Source organism: Gouania willdenowi, chromosome 18, assembly GCF_900634775.1.
Source record: "Gouania willdenowi chromosome 18, fGouWil2.1, whole genome shotgun sequence".
Classification (NCBI taxonomy): domain Eukaryota; kingdom Metazoa; phylum Chordata; class Actinopteri; order Blenniiformes; family Gobiesocidae; genus Gouania; species Gouania willdenowi.
The window spans coordinates 8,365,283-8,379,623 of record NC_041061.1 but is presented as its reverse complement, the minus strand read 5'-3'; the positions used below and the strand labels follow the sequence as shown (position 1 = coordinate 8,379,623).

The following is a 14,341-nucleotide window of genomic DNA, read 5'->3' as shown; positions in this document are numbered from 1 at the left end:
ATAATTTGAGGAAAATTGAAGGAATTTGTAATAATTTTGAGTTTTACGGGGGCAGCATCCTTAGAAACGAGGCCCAGACTTCTCTCTCGCCGGCCACTCCGTCCAGACATAGTGTCTCCAACATGTCTTCTATAAAAACAATAATGATAATAAATCTAATTATAGTGGATTTCTCTTAAATAAATAAATCTCAATACTTCCGACAAAACATCATTAAAAAAAACTATGAAAAAGAACCAATATATAGTAACACTGTAATTTAAAAAAAAACAATAACATATCAATAATAGTAAAAATGTCATCAAGATCAGTGGTAGAATGGGTTGTCCAATAACCGAAGGGTTGGGAGTTCGATTCTTGCTCTATCCAATTCATTGTGTCATTGGGCAAAACACTTTACCCACATTGCCTCGTATGAATGGGTATGAATTGTGCATGAATGTTGGTGGTGGTCAGAGGGGACGTAGGGCGGCAAATGGCAGCCACGCTACTGTCAGTATGCCCTCAGGGCAGCTGTGGCTACAATGTAGCTTACCACCACCAATATAATTGGTGTGAATGAATGATGGTTTCTGTACGCGCTTTAAGTTTTCTTGAAAAAAGTGTTTAATAAATCTGTGCCATTATTATTATTATTATTATTATTACAACATTAAATTAAGAATAAATTTAGTCACTTTTTGTTGAACAGAATTTAAATTGGGGATTGTGAAAACTTTTTTTTCGTCATCAAAAGGTTAAAGGGGGGGGTATTATGTAAAATCAATTTTTTTAAGATTTATATCATGTTACTATGTCATTCCCTCATTAAAAACATACCTGGAGTGTTGCCTTGGTTCATTCATGTATGTTTGAGTTATCTTTAAAAAAACTCTGACGGCAGCCATTTTAGGTGTAAATACGCCCGAGTCCTCCTAGGAACGCCCCCACCTCCTAGAGACACCTCGGACCTTTAGTCACCAGCCGAGTTACCGCCCACCGCTCCACATTAGAGCCCCTCCCCCTCCTATGTTCTTTTCCTTAGTTCAGCCCACAGCACCCGCCTCCACAGATTTAGCTGTGTGTGTGTGTGTGTGTGTGTGCGTGTGTGTGTCGGTGACATCAGCATTCCTCACTTTGATAATCATTCTAATGTATTGTAGTGATGTAAAAATGTAGAAAGTATCCAAATACAGTGCACAGAAAAACAGAAGTAAAGAACATTCATGCATGTTTGTATGAGTACTGAAGTGGGCGTGTTCATGGGTGTGTCAGACAAGCTTGGAGTTTCTTAAAGAGACAGAGGCGAAATCCAATCGCCATGAACCGTGTGCTACAGAGGGAATTTTCTTTTAAGTTTTTTTTTTAATATTTGCTGCATTTTCCAAAAAAAAAATTGATAGCATAGTTATTTGAGTGTGCTATAGAATGGTACTATGTGCCTGAAAAAAAGACCTGCTGCTTTAGTTCGAATTACCTTCAAGTGTCTTTAGAAATCCATCTATCGATTAGCTCGACTTGCTGTCATGGCAACAAAATGGCCAACATCAGCCAGGTGGTCATAATAATGTGAAGGCTGAACATCTAAAGCCAGTTTTTTGTTTGTTTGTTTGTTTGTTCTACCTACCAGACTTGGACAACAATAACCAACAAATTAAAGTGTCCATCCTCCTCGTTGCTTTTATTTTAGCTGGTCCCAGTTAACACCATCTCCAGTGTTTTTTACACATCACAGTTTTCCATTTACGAGGCCTATTTTAGGAGCCTCCTGTTTGGCAACAGAGCAGGTGACTCTGCATTGTTAATGTGTCTGACCTTTTGTTTTGTCTGGTTGCAGAGTGGGAGGCTACTAATCTAAAGAAGGTGGAGGAAGCTTATGAAACCGTCAACATGGAGATAAGGTAAGATGAATGAACAATGGAAAGGAGGCACTGAATTTTGTACGTTTTGTGGTTAATGCAGACATAGGCAATTGACGGCTCGGGGGCGACATGCGGCCCTTTTGTGTGGTCCACAGAACAAAATTTGTAATTCGTGAAGTTGGAAGTCATATGAAGACCAACATAACACGCACAACTCCAGGAACACGGAAAGCGCACAAAATGTCGACAAAAGGATACAAAATGATAACAAAGACAACAACATATACAAAAGGACTTCGAAGATGCACAAAATGCCATCGGAATTGCCCAAAATGACTGGAACATGTACAAAATGACACCAAAAATGTAGCAAAAACACACATGATGACTCGAAAAAAAACACAAAACGGCAACAGAGATTTGCCATTTTGACAAGAAAATAGACAAAATGAATTAAAAACACACAAAATGTATAAAAAAATCAAAATCAGACAATCACATTTTTTCCGGCTGTTTTGTTTTTCACGTTATTCTCGCTTCATTGTGATTGCATCTACGTTTTCCATTTAGAAATATAAATATTTAAAACACATATACTAGTAAATGTGCTGTTTATTCAGGAAAACTAAGCTGTCCAACATCAGAACTTTTGCTCTGTTGCTGTATATTCCTAAGCTTTCCGATTGGTGCTATATAGCGACACATAAATATGCTGACAAAAAGCAAAAAAAAAAAAAAAAAAAGAAACTGTGAGGGGAAAAAGGAAATATGTGCTATTTTGGATGGCAAACCCTTGTTATGTGGCTCTGCTCGCTCCCAGATGTTTTCACACAGCTCTAAGCCATCCAGCAATTGCTGATAAGTAGCCTCTACAGCCCATCGGCCTGCAAACTGTTCATTATGGTGGAGAGAGAGGACGGCCAACAACAAAAAAGGAAAGCAGTTACTGAAAGGTCAAGTTTTTTTGTTTTTTTTTTGGTGGCAAGTTAATGCCAGGATGCAATAGAAAGTTGAATAAAATGGAGCTGGCATGACTTTATCTGCACATTGGCTGTGCAATTGCATACTAATGTACTCCCATATACCCAACGCACTCAATGAGTATATGCTGTTTACTATATAGTGTTAGTATGGTTAGGATGATTAGGATGACAACCGTTCCCACTGAAGTATACCTCCAAGTTTCCCAAAATGCATTTTGAGCCCACAACGACAAAAGCCTGAAGCACACTGAGGCTATATATCTTAGTTGATTTGCTTCTTTTGAAAGTTCTCAAAGCATTTTAAAGTGAGAAAGTGACCACGTAGAACAGACATGTCTAATTTTGTGCAGCCCCCAAAAATAAACGCACCAGATGACTTAAAAAAAACACACAAAATGACAGAAAAAAACCCAATATTTACAACAAAAACTCAGAAGACAACCATAAAAGTACAGAAAAATAACTGAAAATGTATAGAAAACATCAAAAATGCACAAAAAATGACTCCTACAACACAGTTTGACTGCAAAACATCACAAAATGAGAGAATTGCATACAAATGACCACCTAAGTACACAGACTGACAGAAAACTATACAAAACCACGACAAAATACATAAATGACAGCAGAAATACACAAACAAATAACAAAGAAATACAAAATGACAACAAAAATACACAAAAAGACTCCAAAATATTCACAAGATACTATATATAGCAGAAAAACACATAGAACGACAAAAATACACAAAATGATGATGAGAAAAATAACAATAAAATATATAAAACAACCACTAAAACCACAACCCCATTTTTTTTTTGTATTAATGTTCATATTGGTCATTATTCTAAATGCTGACATGAATGTTCATAACTTGGCCCTCGGATCTGACAGTCACATTTTTGTGGCCCCGCTGCAATAAAACTTGCCCATCTCTGACGTTGAATATCAACATGTGGTCATTTGATCCATTAAACTCGCGGAAAACAAATTTCATGCTGACTTTTCGGAGAATTTCCGACACCCGCCAATGTGCTATTGACAAAACTTCCCGTTAACTTTAAAACCAGAGCCCTATTTACAAAAGTGTTAAAAAAACTAATGGAAACAGGAATGTTTGATTTTTCGCTTGAAGTCGATCCCAGGACGATTTTACTTTCCGATCGCAATGTATCCTGGGGCGGTTGAGTATGACTAGTGTGCCCACCGTGCATACTAGTCATACATCCATATACATATAGTATACATCCAGGTACATACTCAATATTTCCATACGATCTAATGTGAACGCACTATATACTCATTTTGAACTCAGTTAGTATGAGTTGTACATTAGTATGGGATTTTCCACCTTAGTTTTATTCTATCTTCTCAAACTAGTGTCTTTAATCTGTCGAAAAGGGATGCATATGGATTTTTCCCCCACTATGCTATCTTTAGCTTATTTTCTAAATCTATATGTAAATGTCCCATAGCGTCCGTCTACTTTTAGACGTTTTGAAAAAGGTGTGAAATTACATTTTTCTTTGTATAACACCTTCTGCATGAATGTTGGCACCCTAGGCCCTGAAGAGAATCACAAGCAAGTGCAACCTGCAACCCTCCACCACCCTACCATATCACCCTCCTGAAGCACTGGTTAACCCCATTAGCAATTCCGGGGTCATGAATATGGAAATCAGGGCCCGTGTGTCGTTAAAGATACGGCGCACTCATCCCTTTCACGATTAGTGGCTAGAGGTTGGCCACACCAGCTCACATAATTAGACACTACACAGAAAATAGGCTTTAAAGGGGCCACCTCATCAACGCGCCATGAGGAAGTCTGTCACCAAGAGGAAGCGGGGAAATTAAATCTGCCCTGTCAGCACAGTTCTGAGTCATTCAGACGTTGTTAAAGCAGCTTGTGTGAAGCTTACAAAAACTGCCCACAAGTAAAAGAAGAAGAAGTGGATTTTCCTGTATTCTACGTGATACGATCTGATTTAATAGCACAATGTAGTTGTTCCCTTTTAGATTACAGTGGAGTTAAATGTCATTTTCGTCATGTTTAGGGTGGCCATGTTTGGATTTCCAAAAAAGAGGACACTTCTTAGGCCGACCTCGACATACTCAAAGTACTCGATGTTTTCTTAAATTTACCTTGTAATGGCAAAATACAGTATAGTAGATAAGTTGTTATTGGCATCAAAGTTTAAAAAATGGTTTCTCTCTTTTTAACAAATCTGAAATTAGTGGTGACTCCAGTCAATCACCTGTATTATACATTATAACAATCTGTTTTTGAAAAATCTCATATAAACCTTATTGAAATAGCTCCATCATTGAAACAAAAAAAATTTAAACTATAAAAAATAACCTAAAGGCTTACAAAACAGTACATAATCATTAAATATACACTTTAATAAACTGCCTTTTCAATTAAATCCACTGCTATTTGGTCTCTTTTAATCCCTCTCTTTCTCTTGAACTTGGGTCCTCTTTCTCTTTTTAGGTACCAGCTAAAGGGAATCCTTAATCAAAACATTTTTAAAATATTTTTAAAAATGAGAGCATTGGGCCTTCTACTTACATTGTGCTTTGGTTTCCTCAGTGATCTCCAGAAGAAGCTGGCCATTGACTACGGTGCCAACCGGGAGTTCCTCTTCCTGAACAGCCAGTGCTACAAGCTGAAGGTTTATGAGTAAGTCCTGACACCATTTCCCCCCGACTTATTTCATTCAAAACACATTTTTCTGTCGGTCTGTAGACAAAATTGCCCTTTTAATGCAATAGCTGCTTATTAAAAACACACACTGACAGAAAAAAATAAAAAATTGTTACGCTTGTGCCATTTTATTATTAGTCATGTCTACTCTCAAAAGCAGAAATCATTAAAAACAATTACTTGTGCATTACCTGTGCTCAGGCGGTGGAGCTGAGGAGGGAAACAAACAATTACAACTGCGAACATTTACAGCTGCATAAATGTTTTTAAAAACAAATGCATCAGAAAAAATGAACCCCTCCTGTAATGATCCATGTACATTACATCATTCGTGAGCTTGGAATCACCCTGGAAAACCGCGTTGCTAAATCAACAGAATTGACTCAACAGAACGAGCTTCTCTTACTGCATCCCTGTGGCCCCTGCTGGGGTAGAATCTGTTCTCTTAAGTCTGCTTGCCAACTGGAGCTTTAGAAGCCGGTGGGTGGCTGCAGTTTAGAAAGAAAAATCCTATCTGAGATCTGCAGCAAATACATTCTTCAGACGTCCTCGGAATCAGTGGATTTTCCCACGTCCCTATGCAGCGGTGTGGTTTGTCGCTGCGGGAAAACCAATTCTTGCAGATGAAACCCTAAAGATCTGTTTCAGTGTTTTACACATGAAAAAGGTATTTAGGTAACGGCATTGCAAACGGTTTCATTTTAAGACGAAGAGATGGTGTTGAGTTGGAAAATTAAAAAGACTAACAAAATAAATTAATTGATTTTAATTAAATGAGCTTCAAGTTCTCTGTAAACCTGGGGAAAAAAAAGCATAACATTTTATAAATTGCTCTGAACAAAATTTTCATTTATCATTCGTGATTTCCCTTTAATTGTGTTTCCATGGTGACACTATTCATCACTTAATAAACACTGTGGGAAAAATGTTGAAGAATATTTAAAGCCTGTCTAGGCTGGAAATTCCAAAAAAAAATGGCTTCATTATGGGTGGGGCATCTGAAGCAGTTAAGACACACCTAGTCTATACCATAAAATCTCCAATGAACATGCTAACTAGCTATTCAGTACTCACTATACCTCTCTATATCAATCCAACCTACTCTGCTTTCTTTCTTTCTTGGTTATTGGCATGTCGCAACCAGCTTGAATAAGTGCATATCGCCACCTACTGTACTGGAGTGTGTCAACTCAACGTCCCAGGCTTTTCACAGACTCTGAAAGCCAATCCAACCTATTCGCCACAGGTGCTAGTTCTTATAGGATTGACGGGGCCAACAGTGGTGGTTGATGTATATATATTTAATGGAGAAGTAATGAAATAAAGCATGTATAGTAGGTGGCGATATAGACCTATTCAAGTTGATTGTAGCACGCCTATAAACAAAAAAGAAGAAGAACAGTGGTGTTTCGTGATGTAAGAATCCACTAAAACATCACAAACCATCATTCTCAGCCAATTGCAACATTAGATTTTTATAGCCAAGTTTCAACCCACAGAGGGCAGTTACGCTTATATTTTTACAACAAAATATGACTAATGAAAATATTTTGACTAAAATTTCAAGAGTTGGACAAGAATTAGTCGACAACACTACTTCATACCTAGATTCATTTGTTTTCAGCTGGAAAAAAGTGTTTTTTTTTTTACTTTTCTTGATTTGCCAAATTTCCTATATTGTATTTGTATCGTAAAAATGGCCTCCTTTACTTTCCCTGTTGTTGTTGCACACTAGGCTTTACATACAAGATGGACTGATTTCAGAGTTTGAACCTCTGTAGACATTACTGCTCACCCATATGGATGTTTGAGTGTTTTGTGGCAGATGAGGGCTGTATGACACTTTATACTCTGGCCTTATGGGAAAGCTACCCACACTGCGTGTCTTGACTTGGAATATTTCTCTTAAAGTCAATCCCTCAGCCTTTTCTGCATTGAACCTATTTCCAGCTTTGTTCCACTGCTTTTTCGTGGCCTATTGGCATCACACTTCATGTCATTTTACGTCCTTCAAGTCACTGAAGAGCACAGTATCCACCAGCATCAGCTCAGCTGAAGGTCTATTGACCTACCAGCACCCATTCAGCTGTATACCAGCCCTCCCCCCCCCATTTTCTCCTTGCTGTTTGCCTTGAACCGTGATCCTGAAAAGACGTGACACTGACAGACACATAAACCAACGACTTTCAATAGCTCTCCCGCCCATGCCCCCGAGTAGCAAGGCTGCACAGCTACAGCTCCTTTCCAATAATGAAACCGATTCACGCACATCTTTTTCAGCTTCTTGTTCATGGCTTGCAACCCTCTTACATCTGCCTTCCCTCGTGTTTAGATCTCTTACATTTGATTAAATTGCTCCCCTTTTGAGTGGCAGCCAATATAAGAGATAAGTGCCCGGAGCCATAAAAGTTTGCCGCTCTGAAACGCAGCCCGTCTTTAATATAGCTAATAGCTCTGCATTATTCAAATGAAAGAATTCAACTGGTGCTGGGGTAGGGGCGGGCAGGCAAATGGTTCCAATTCAAACTGAATGAGGAGAATGATATGAGTAAGCAAGAAAACTTTGAATTTTGATTCATATATATCATATCAGCATGTTACTTCTATTAATGTGTGTATTTCGGCCTTTATTGTTTTAAGGGTCTGTCTTCAGTTCAATTCCTGTTATTTCCTTTGTAGTTCTTCAACATTGCCTCATTAGGATGTGCATCACTCCTGGAAACTTGCTTATGGGGAACTTTCTTCTTTATTCCGGGCAGAAAAAAAAGAAAAAAATACAATTTATTTTTCAAAGTGGCCGAAAAACTGCCTTTTGTTGTTGAACACTTTAAAGTGGGGTTGTTAATGGCAAGATTAAAAGTTGAGTGTTCTGTAACGGCACTCTTCACAATGCCATCTCATCGCTTTCTGCGTAGATCATAAACAACATGGATAAAAGCTTACCGAACATCCTATGCTTCGTGCATTAGCATCTAATAGCTTTGATTGCACTGTTTCCTTAAATATGCCTCTACGGGCTAGAGTTACAACTTTTAGATATTGCGTCACTTTGGAGAGATATCTACGATTCACATTTTACCTCCTGAATTTGTCTTTCTGCGCTAGAGAGGCCGAACCACAAGTCAAGGAGTTTAAACAGAGACTTCTGATAACGAATCAGAAATAAGCTCTGCAATTCAGTCAAAACACAGCTTGCCACAGCATGAAGGGAGACTTCCCCATAATGAGTTCTCAGAAAAGTAGTCCCCTTCCTACAGCAAACACTAATATTCCTCCTGTGGATTTGTTGACACTCCTCAAAGCAACTTAAATCGAACGGCCGTGATTTATGCACGAATGTCAGGTCAGATTGACTCAACCCCAGCTCTCATGTCATTAGAAAGTACAGCACTTCAGTGAGTCAAGCCTGCTACTGCGGTTCATTTTTGACAGAGAAGTGGGAAGGATAACACAGCGAGAGTGACAGTTCCAACTGTCTGTAGAACATCACATGGCCTCTACAATGTGCTTGGTACTTACCAATGCGAACGTGGTGCCAGCAGGAGTGCCTAGAGGGTGCTCTCTCAATCTGGATCAAGCTGTGGGGTTCCTAATGTGTCTGCTAAGAGCAAAATAGAAATAAAGAGCCATATAGATTTACATTGTGATATTTCTGAGAGCTGAGGCAGTAATGCCGCCATGTTGTAAATAGACTTTGACAGCACCAACAGGCCCTTCAGTCTCCGAGCTATTTGCAGACATTATATGTAAAAAAAGGAAAAACTGTCATGCAACTGTTCATTGTGATTATTCTCCCTACTGCATTCATTGGCCCTCATTTACAAACCTCGCGTGAAAACGGGTGCAAACCTGAGTGCACATTGTGTCGTACAACAGGGGCTGGGTGAACCTATGTGCTCCAGCCTGGTAGCAGCTGGATCTATCAGTGGGTTTATCATGTATTCCTTTGAAGAAAAGCAAAAAAAGTGGTATCAGTAAAAATGTGGGCTTTCAAAAATTCATTTTATTTTGTTTTAATAATCCATTTTGTTCTGAAAAGTGCATCTGCTTATGCTGAAATGACAGCTGAGGTTAGTTTAATTTTCATTTTCAGTCTCAGTCACATTAGGCTGCAGAACAAACCAACACACTCAGGTTTGCGTACACAAAGCCAGACCAGACGTGAGACGTGATCGTAGCATACGATCACGTCTCTACGATCGCGGAGCTTGCAGGAATTTGGTTCAATGCACGTCGTACGATCAGATATAAACGTACGAACAGTTCATAAATGAGGAATCCGTGTATCATTCGTTCATTCGTTTTTCATTATGTAACAAAAACATGAAAAACGAAATAAAACTCATTATTTGATATTTGTTTCCAAAACCAAAATGAAAAAAGTGAAAACGCCTTGTTTTTCAAATTCAAGCTCTTTTGCTTCCGTACAGAAAACGAAAAACAAAAAACTAACACCTTTATCCATTTTCTCCATTACGATTGGCCAAAGTACATGACCCGGAAGTGTACTCTCATCCAACGCTAACGGCTATGCTAACGGCACTTCGGCATGACAAGATCGCTGCTTCCAATTGTGCATCCGAAACGTGTCCTTTTTGCTTTAGCTGGTGTTGAGCACAGAACCTCCTCATGGACATTTCAGAGGATTTAGATTCTCCTAAGTGTTGCAGAGCTAAAGATATCTCGGAATGTGTAACGCTTCACTTCCAGGTCACGTACTTTGGCAAATCGGTAACGGAGAAAACGAATACAGGTGCTCGTTTTTTGTTTTTTGTTTTCTGTACCGAAGCCAAAGAGCTTGAATTTGAAAAACAAGGCATTTTCTGTTTTTTCATTTTGGTTTTGGAAACAAATATCAAATAATGACTGTTTTTTTTTTTTTTCGTTTTTTTATGTTTTTGTTACATAATGAAAAACGAATGAACGAATGATACACAGATTATGAGGGCAAATGTGTTTTAAATATGTGGTTTGTGTCATTAATCACAAGGTAAATGTTCAGATCCCTGCTGACGATGTGGAAGGGTTCCAATAACTTAGATGCTCCAATAAACACCATCTCGGAAGACGATTTGCATCGTAGTTAGGGTAGTTCCTGCAGTAGCATCTTGTAGCAAAGCATCTCTGATGTTTACTTCACCTGAAGCATGAAATGTCAAAGACGTTTTAATGACAGCCTTGCCATATTCAGTTAAGTAGGGGAAAAAGGACTGGCTATCCTAATGAAAGACATAAATTGCCCAAAAGGGAAAACTAGACAAAAAATAAACTAAAGTAGGTTTGGAGACCATTGACCAAATGGTGTATGTCCATAATTACTGCCCAGATTGTCCATTTAAGAAAGCAAATAGGTGGAAGACTAATAAATACATCTTTTATACTTTCTTCTTTTCATAGATGCAACTGTTGTCCAACTAAAACCATAAAGGGTACCAGTAGGGAACTTGAATTGCAAGCTCTAGCTAAGATTGTGTAAAATTTCTGTACCGTTTGACATACAGTAGGTCCTTGTCAAGCAGCCACGGGTACTAAGTAACTGCTCCTTAGGAATGTACAACCATGTTGTCTCCTTCACAGACTGGTAGTAATGCACTGCCATTGTATGGTCTGATTAACAGTATTTGATGTTGAATAATTCAGCATGTTCGGAGTTTCTTGTGTCTTGACTGAAATGGAGAACTTACCTGTTTGTCAGGTCACTGCCAGTTGCTGGTCCTTTGAGGTACCGCTGGATGATTCCATCAATGAAAGCCATTTCAACGGATGGTTTGTGGACATATATATCATATCCATACAGTTTTTTTTTACAGTTCGGTCATCTATTAGTTCATGCTCTTTACAACAGTAAGACTCCATGTCAGTTCTCATGATGGAGTACTGCACATGTCGGCACTGGGTGATGGTATTTGTTGACACACTGTCCCCCACAAACATCATCCCTTTCTGATTCAAACATGTAACCATTCACACCCATTTCTACAAAGTTACTTGCCCAATTGTTGATTGTGTACTTTACATCTGGCCGAAAATAACTGCTCCCTCATTAGTTCTACTACTACTATTGTTGTGCTGTTTTCAAAAAAAATAAAAATAAAAAATAAAGTATGTGCAAGTTTTGTTTATACATAAAGCACAATGGATGAGTACCCTTTGATTTCATACCCTAGTTTTTCAATGTCAATAACCAAAAGGCCAGCAGACAAAGAATAGATGCCTTGGAAAGACCACGTCCTTCGAATATTTCCTGGAAAGCAAAGGAAACACACTCAGTTTATATTGCTGTTGAATCACTGACTCGCTCGCTCAATTGTGATTCAACAAAGCCCCTTTGGCTGTCATGATGCTGGTGTCTTCCTGTAAACAACTGAACACACGTGGAGATTCTATCCAGTCCACAGCAGGGGAGCCCGTCTGATGGAGAAGTACATTTTCCTTTGGAGCAGTAGCCATGTGTGCTGGCAGCAGAGCTAGGTGGAGTCTTAAAATCTTAATGTATCACCTGTGCTTTGTTGTGCTGCCAACTGAAAGTGGACAACTGGTTGAGTTTTTATAGGGTGATTATTTAGAGCAGAGGGAATTAACGCAATCTGATTTAAATCTACTAAATTATGTGTTTGCTGTCTTTTACTCGACTGTTATTGTGCCGAACCAGCATTCTTACACTTTTCTTTGTGAACACTATTAAGATAACTAATAGCTACATAAATCAGGTTAGAAACCCAAACCGTCTTCACGCCCGGAGGAGTGAGTCAGCATTTTTTGAGTGGTGAGCACTCAGTAATGTGTGCTGAAAAAGTAAAATCCAAAGATTCTTTGTTGGTAAAAAGTTTAAAAAAAGAAAGTCAAAGCAAAGGGAGTAGTCAAAGTTAGCAGTCTTTGGTCTGAAGTAGATCTATGTGGATTCTGTTGGTGTACAAAGTGACCAATGTAGGACACAGTATGGTGAGGGTACTATACTGTCAATGTCTGAGTATGCATGGTCTGTCACAGCTGTTAACTTTAGTGCACGAAGAAGCTGAAGCACTCAAGTATTTGATATATAGACATAGATGTTGTGCAGGTCAGATGTGCAGATAGTGGAAAGCCTTCCAAAGATTATTGCAGCCTTAGGAGGTTCGATCAGTTATTAAAGCTCACTTATCTTCTCCTGCAGCACAGTGAATCGTTGTTAAGCATCTATACACATGTGTATATATATGTGTGTGTGTGTGTGTGTGTGTGTATATATCTACCACCTTGTCCCTGTCTAGTGTTAAGTATGTTGATTTCTTCTATGTTGATTACCTAAACAGTAAGGTTTTCTAATACTATAAGCACAAAATATCTGATTACATTATTTTATCAAGTAACAGTATTTGTAACTTGTGAGCCAGTTTAACATATTGAAACGTATCTCATATTATGGACTGTAAAAACCATCAGAGGAGTTAGTCCAGCCTTTTCATTCCATTGGTTTACAAATGAAAAATAACTTTTTTGACCAGTTCAAAAACCAAATATGCAAGTGTTCATGGAGATTGATTTAAAAAAAAAAAAAAAAGAATCATTACCTACAGCAGTGTCTAAATTGCTAGTTTGAATACTGATCAGTGACAAGTTTGTTGTTGTGTCCTTGTGCAAAATACATTACCCCCATTTGTGTCATATCTAATCCATCTGAAACCAGCTGGCTCTGTTGCATACATAGTCATAGGTGAGTAGTTTTATACTATGGAATAGTATTGAACAGTTCTACAGTATGAACCAACAGTGATGCACTAAAACTGATTAAAAAATAAGAAAATAGTTGAAAGTTTAACCCACATTCAGTTTTACTACAATATGAATATTAGCGCTGGGAACTGATTACGATTTGCCAAATCGATTCAATGTCATTCATAAGGGCCCAATTCGATTATCAATTCAATTTAATGTTCAATTTGGGTTACGGACATTTCAGTCAATTTTAAATGAATATAGAAGAGACTCTTAGAGAACTAATGCTGTAAATAGTAGAAACTAACTCTAATTTGGTGCAGTATTAACAATGTAACGATTAATTGTATGGCAGTTAAAAATCGATTCATAGGTATCACGGTTCACATCGATGCTCTGAAAATTGAATCGCAGTACTTTTTAAACAGCAGAGGGCGCTATATATCCTTCTCATCTAAAAAAGTGTTGGCGGCGGGCAGAATCTGCTACTACTTACTTTCTGGCCGCCTTCTACTCTTAAACATGTTCATAAATTATTCTTTGCACCGCCCCGCTTTAGCACCAAAAGAATATTTGTAATATTACATGAATATCTGTAAAAGTCACGTTTTTCTATTAGCTCTGTCTGCTAACATAGCTTCTCTTCTTCACTGCAAGGATATCTACATGCCAACCGACCACTGGGTGACCAGCGCCCTCTGCTGGTCCAAACAAATATCTGACGTAAATACAGTGCAGACTGTTTTTTTTTTTTTTTTAAAGTCCAATTGTTAAGGCACAAAATACATTTTCAGTGGCACTTTTAAAAAGAAAAGGAACTATTATGTAGTTTAGCATTGTTTACTATAGAACCAGAGTTTAAATTGATAGGCTTCTTCTTCATTTGTATTATTCCTTTATTTATTTCATTCAAGATTTATTTTTAGTTAAATTGCATTGTTTTGAATAGTTTATCAAGGGATTCTTTTGACAATCAAATATAAAAGGTAATTAGTACGGTATTTTCTATAAAGGAATATTTGTCTACATTCCCATTTTGTAAAATAAATCGTGAGAGAATTGTATCGTGAACCCAGTATCGTGAACCCAGTATCGTGAACTCAGTATCGTGAATC

At 38.1% G+C, this 14,341-nt stretch overlaps 1 protein-coding gene across 2 annotated transcripts in view; it reads left to right on the top strand.

Moving 5' to 3' along the window:
• LOC114480472 (glucosidase 2 subunit beta-like) overlaps positions 1-14,341 on the top strand; it is a 187,198-nt gene that overhangs the window by 131,421 nt on the left and 41,436 nt on the right. For both annotated transcript variants that reach the window (XM_028474644.1, XM_028474643.1), the window contains 2 exons: positions 1,817-1,880; positions 5,418-5,507. In XM_028474644.1, coding sequence (XP_028330445.1) covers positions 1,817-1,880; positions 5,418-5,507 — 154 coding nt within the window. The remainder of the gene's footprint in view (positions 1-1,816; positions 1,881-5,417; positions 5,508-14,341) is intronic.